Genomic DNA, 6,340 nt, shown 5'->3' with positions numbered 1-6,340 from the left:
CCTAATTTGCTTTCTTTTTTATAAATTTCTAGAAAGTATTTGTTACATTATCTTTATTTTTAATTTGTAATAATTTTGGTCATTTTCTGTAGGACTGATGAGGATATGAAATATATCGAAATTAATTTCCAAACCCGAGTTTTTCTACCTGTGAGAGTGAAACCTTTTTTTGCCAGTTTGGACAATTTACATATAAATTACTAAACAATCCCTTTAACTTGGATAAAACTGGATTCCTGAGAATATCCCACTCCACGTTGATATAGTATTCAGTCAGATCAATCCCTTGTTCAACATGTTCAGAGTCAGGGATTGCATGGATATGGATCAAATCAATCTAAACAGATAGAAACAGATTCAAAGAATAACAAGAGTTGAACTACTTTTTAATGGACTACGTGACATTAGTGAAAATCATCCTAGTCGATGTTGACAGCGTTGAATACCTTATTCTATGTAATAAATTAAACCCATTTGTGAATTCAGTAGAAATGTCTGTTAGAACCATTTAAAAATCTTGAACAGTCCCTTTATTTTCTCAGTTTACCTGGAACCCGTCGAATGTCCAGCTACCGAACTTGAGCCAACAAGTCTGCTCATCAAACGGGAAATATCTGACGTCAATATCACAGGAGGATTTAAAGATGGCCGGAGGTTCCCATTTCACCAGCCCGTCATGGTAGAGTGTCGCCTTCGTCATAGTCGTTATATGGTAGTTCCCATCCGCACTGTAAATATATATATATATATATATATATGGTAGTTCCCATCGCACTGCAAATATATATATATATGGTAGTTCCCATCCGCACTGTAAATATATATATATGATAGTTCCCATCCGCACTGTAAATATATATATATATATGGTAGTTCCCATCCACAATGTAAATATATATATTCTAGCCTTAGAGATCTTCTAAATTAATTGTGAACATGTTCTCTTTGTATACATCGTAAAACAAAATAAACAAACAAACAGACAAACAAACAGACAGACAAACAAGCCAAATTTATATATAGATGGTAGTTCTTTTTGTTTACATTTTAAAACAAAAAAGATAAAAAATTTTGCGGATTTTTAAAAATAAATTCGCGGATTTTCAAGAATTTAAATTTTTTTACAAAATTGAAAACAATTTGATACAAACAAACAGACATACAGACAAGCCATATTTATATATGGATGGTAGTTCCCATCCGCACTGTACATATATATATGGTTGCTACCATCCGACCTGTAAATATATATGGTAGTTCCCATTCGCATTGTAAATATATATGGTAGTTACCATCCGCACTGTAAATATATATGGTAGTTCCTATCCGCACTGTAAATATATATGTTAGTTCCCATCCGCAATGTAAATATATATGGTAGTTCCCATTCGCACTGTAAATATATATGTTAGTTACCATCCGCAATGTATATATATATATATTAGTTCCTATTCGCACTGTAAATATATATTTTAGTTCCTATCCGCACTGTAAATATCTATTTTTTTATTTCCTATCCGCACTGTAAATATATATGGTAGTTCCTATCCGCACTGTAAATATATATGGTAGTTCCTATCCGCACTGTAAATATATATGTTAGTTCCTATCCGCACTGTAAATATACTTGTTAGTTCCTCTCTGCACTGTAAATATAAAATATGGTAGTAAAGTAACTGATCATTAGCGGAAGATGAACGGACAACATTATGTCATATGAGGATATTGAGTGTCCATTGCTAAGAAGACGATATTTCTAGTACAATGTAGCGCATACTATACAACTTTAATTAATAGACAAAAAATCACTGTTTTACGAAATTAAAGATTAATATATTGCAAATGTTTTTGGGAATGAAAATCAAGAACAATATCAATTTTTGTAAAGTTAGATCGAGTTAACGGCTGATGTGCTACTCTAATCTTTACAAAAGCATCTTTTGATTATCTCATAAGTTTTCCCCAGAAAATATTATAAAATACTTCTAAGTATTATCCATATAAGCCGCACAAAGCTCTAAATCTATTCTATCAAAGATAAAGAAACTCTCAATGTGTTTACAATACATGTTCTTGATTTGATAAAGTAACGTAATATTTAAGACCAGCTTTGTCTGGAGTTCTCCCAATAAAAGTCAACTCACTCAATTTAGAAGTTTTAAACCAGGTTAAGAACATTCCTCTGGTCTACCGAGTTCCCAATAAGAATTTCAGTTAAGGGGTTCCTGAGTTATGATCGGACATTTAACCAGAGATTACTATACTTTAAAGACACACATACTAAAATCAATGCAATTTGTATAAACTGATAATATCAAGTCCAACTAAACAATGTACAATTTCTCTAATTTCATAAATGTAACATCATACTTACAGATACTGAGAAACCTGTAAATCTGTGAAGTAGGAAGAAGACATTAAATCAATCTTAATTGTATGTAAAGTTGTTAAGGAGTGTTATGTTATGGAATAAAAATCTGATGTCATAACTTGCGCCTAATAATCTTCCAAAACCAGGCGTTAACTATTCAGTATTTAAACTCTTTATAACTCTTCATTTATAAATTCACGCGTATGATATACGACGGAGTAGATTTTTGGTCTTTACATCTTTAACCGAGGAACAGGGAGAAAGATTTCATCGTTTTTTATCTTTAACCATGTCAAATTCTGTCAATTTCTTCTCTGTCTTTTTGAAATAAAAGATTACAAGATTATTCGTAATTTTTGTTCAGAGGTTTAAAATGTTCTTTAAATGGGGAATTACTTGAATTTAATTTGACAATCCCTTTAAACACGTGACTTGTACTTACTTGTTGTAGAGGATGATATCTGGCAACCAGATAATCTCTGAGGGTACATAGATCTCCTCTACTCCACCATACTCATCAGGATCCCATTGGAGCTTATCATCCCTCCACTCCTAGATATTATTCATTTATTTATACTTTGGAGTGTATCATCCCTCCACTCCTAGATATTATTTATTTATTTATATTTTGGAGTTTATCATCCCTCCACTTCTAGATATTATTTATTTATTCATCTATTGGAGCTTATCATCCCCCAACTCCTAGATATTATTCATTTATTCATCCATTGAAGCTTATCATCCCCACTCCTAGATATTATTTATTTATTCATCCATTGGAGCTTATCATCCCCCACACTCCTAGATATTATTCATTTATTCATCTATACTTTGTCCATTGGAGCTTAACATCCTCCCATTCCTAGATATTATTCATTTATTCATCCATTGGAGCTTATCATCCCTCCACTCCTAGATATTCTTCATTTATTCATCCATTGGAGCTTATCATCCCTCCACTCCTAGATATTCACCATTTATTCATCTTTTGGAGCTTTTCATCCCTCCACTCCTTGATATTCTTCATTTATTCATCTATTGGAGCTTATCATCCCTCCACTCCTAGATATTATTCATTTATTCATCTATTGGAGTTTATCATCCCTCCACTCCTAGATATTATTCATTTATTCATCTATTGGAGCTTATCATCCCCCCAGTCCTAGATATTATTCATGTATTCATCTATTGGAGCTTATCATCCCTCCACTCCAAGATATTCTTCATTTATTCATCTATTGGAGTTTATCATCCCTCCACTTTTAGATATTATTCATTTATTCATCTATTGGAGCTTATCATCCCTCCACTCCTAGATATTATTCATTTATTCATCAATTGGAGCTTATCATCCCCCCACTCCTAGATATTCTTCATTTATTCATCTATTGGAGCTTATCATCCCCCCACTCCTAAATATTATTCATTTATTCATCTATACTTTGGAGTTTATCGTCCCCCCACTCCTAGATATTCTTCATTTATTCATCTATACTTTGGAGTTAATCATCCCTCCACTCCTAGATATTATTCATTTATTCATCCATTGGAGTTTAACATCCTCCCACTCCTAGATACAATTCATTTATTCATCCATTGGAGTTTATCTTCCCTCCACTCCTAGATATTATTAGTTTATTCATCCATTCAGGTTTATCTTCCCTCCACTCCTAGATATTATTAATTTATTCATCCATTGGAGTTTATCGTCCCTCCACTATTTGATACTGTTCATTTATTCATCCATTGGATTTTATCATCCCTCCACTATTTGATACTTTTCATTTATTCATCCATTGGAGTTTAACATCCCTCTACTCGTTGATATTTTTCATTTATTCATCCAAACATTGCAGCTTATCATGGACATTTTAGAATTGATATGTTTTGATGTTGATTAAAAAAAGTAATTAAACAAAATATAAATATTCACCATTGAGGTTAATAATGATGGTTGTATTATGAACCTTGCTCTGTAAAGGAATAATTAGATGGTGGTAAGGGGAGGGGGCGGGGGGGGTAAATATATTAGTTTCTACACTATGTATTCTCTTCTCTACAATATATGAATGTAGGATAATATTAGGGAACCAGCTGGAGAACATATCGACAACATTTTGCCATTTTTTTATTCAGAAGAGAAAATGGAAAAAAATTCATCAAAAACAATTTTTTACAACTTAAGAAACATTTACAAATTTCTTCTTCATGTGATCTTCAAGGGATAATTCATCAATTCGAAAATAAACATTTTAAAATCTTTTTAAGTTTATGGCTCTGGTAAATGTTCATTCGGAAAACTTTCAAGGATTTTTTTATCTTTCCATGCATTGGAATGATGAAGTGAGAAGGATAAGAAAGAACCCAGTTTTTATCTAACTCTGGTTGTATCTTCTCAGCTCCGGGTTCTCAAGACATTACAAAGATATTCTAGAATCCTCGAACATGCTCTACTCTTACAATGGAGTAAACCAATTTTAGAAATGAGAGTTTTAACAAATACAGTTTATTTTTAAAATAGTTTTCTGTTTCAACAGACGTTTAGAAAACAAAGTTCTTATGGCTCACATTCTGTTGAAACAAATACAGAATGTTCAAACTAAGGCAGTCTGTTAAAAACAATTTTCAAAACAATTCAAACGAATTTAATGAATTTGAGCCGCGTCTCAAATCCGCCAAATCTTGAAAAAATCAATACAATTTTTAAGTGAAACCAACCATATTTGAGCCGCGGCTCATATTCTTTAAATTCGGCCTCTGTTCTAACCAAAAAAAAGGTTGATATTCTATTTAGAAGATGAAAAAAATCTCCAAACATTAAACAGTCTAGACTTGACTTTTTCGCCCATTATCAACTAAAAATAAATAAATGAAATAAATTACCGTTTCTACCCACAGATTTGTCGTCAAAATTTGATTCTTCAAATCCTGAAATATGAAAATTATTTAGATAAAGAAATATCAGATAAAGAAATAACAGAGCTAAAAAACTTTGAGATGGCAAAGTTATTGAGTTTTTGCCACAACTTATTGTGCAAACACCTATATATCTTTGCAACCTGATGGTGTAAACATTTAACCTCGATTTTTTTATATTTCTTAGTTTGAGATAATTAAGGTCTAGTTAAGATCAATTTCTTTAATCGATTCGAATTTCCTTATGGGATATTTCTCTCAATTAAAATAAAAACAAAGTATACAAATAAGGTTTTAATTTCTTTAATTCAGTTAAATGCCCCTTCATAGTCAATCTTCTTTTAGTTCTAAATATAAACTGTTTGCATAAAAAGTAAAAATGGCAATATTAACATAGAAATCAATCATGTTTTTATTATGATAAACAATATATTTATATATATATATATATTTACCAGGTCAACTAGTTGTGAGAGCTTGAGACCCATTTTCACAGTAATTTTATCCGTATTGTTAGCTACAGGTCGTATCAACCTGTTATAATTACTCAAGAGATCATCGTACAACCGTTTAGCATCAGGGTTCCCTCCTGCAGTCTCCAGGTGTACCAGGAGAACAAGGAACCCTGGAACCAGGAGGTTTACACTCATCCTACTCATCTCAACCCATTCCAGGCCCAGATCCAGATCTTATACTGGAGAATACAGGGGACTAGGGATCCAACCTCCAGAGGCTAGCGGAGCCGCATCCTCTCCGGCCTCAGCATCATTCCTTGTATACACAGTATATATAGAGGATATTTAGAGGATATACTGGATACAGTTTACTTTCGCAAATATATGATAGTTTAGATTCTTTCATTCAGAGGGATGGGAGTTAAAGAGACAAATTGAGCAAAATATTATGATGAAGATGCTCTGTGGAACAATACACCAATGCTATTCTTGAAGCCTAAATAACTATACAACACCCTTCTCATCCTGGTATTATTCAAATGTTATAATAAATACCTTAAAAACATTAGTTTTGCAGAGAGCGCTTGAGAACTTTTAA

The 6,340-nt window shown here is 32.3% G+C and overlaps 1 protein-coding gene across 1 annotated transcript in view; it reads right to left on the bottom strand.

The window, feature by feature from the left end:
- LOC111695277 (acetylcholine receptor subunit alpha-L1) overlaps positions 1–5,992 on the bottom strand; it is a gene marked incomplete in the record, with an annotated part of 12,198 nt that extends 6,206 nt beyond the window's left edge. The window contains 4 exon segments of the mRNA XM_023464534.1: positions 548–728; positions 2,814–2,923; positions 5,255–5,299; positions 5,743–5,992. Coding sequence (XP_023320302.1) covers positions 548–728; positions 2,814–2,923; positions 5,255–5,299; positions 5,743–5,946 — 540 coding nt within the window.
- Positions 5,993–6,340: the final 348 nt, after the last annotated feature.

Source organism: Eurytemora carolleeae, unplaced genomic scaffold (genome assembly GCF_000591075.1).
Source record: "Eurytemora carolleeae unplaced genomic scaffold, Eaff_2.0 scaffold160, whole genome shotgun sequence".
Classification (NCBI taxonomy): domain Eukaryota; kingdom Metazoa; phylum Arthropoda; class Copepoda; order Calanoida; family Temoridae; genus Eurytemora; species Eurytemora carolleeae.
Note: the sequence above shows the minus strand (reverse complement) of the source record. Positions and strands in the feature narration are given on the sequence as shown.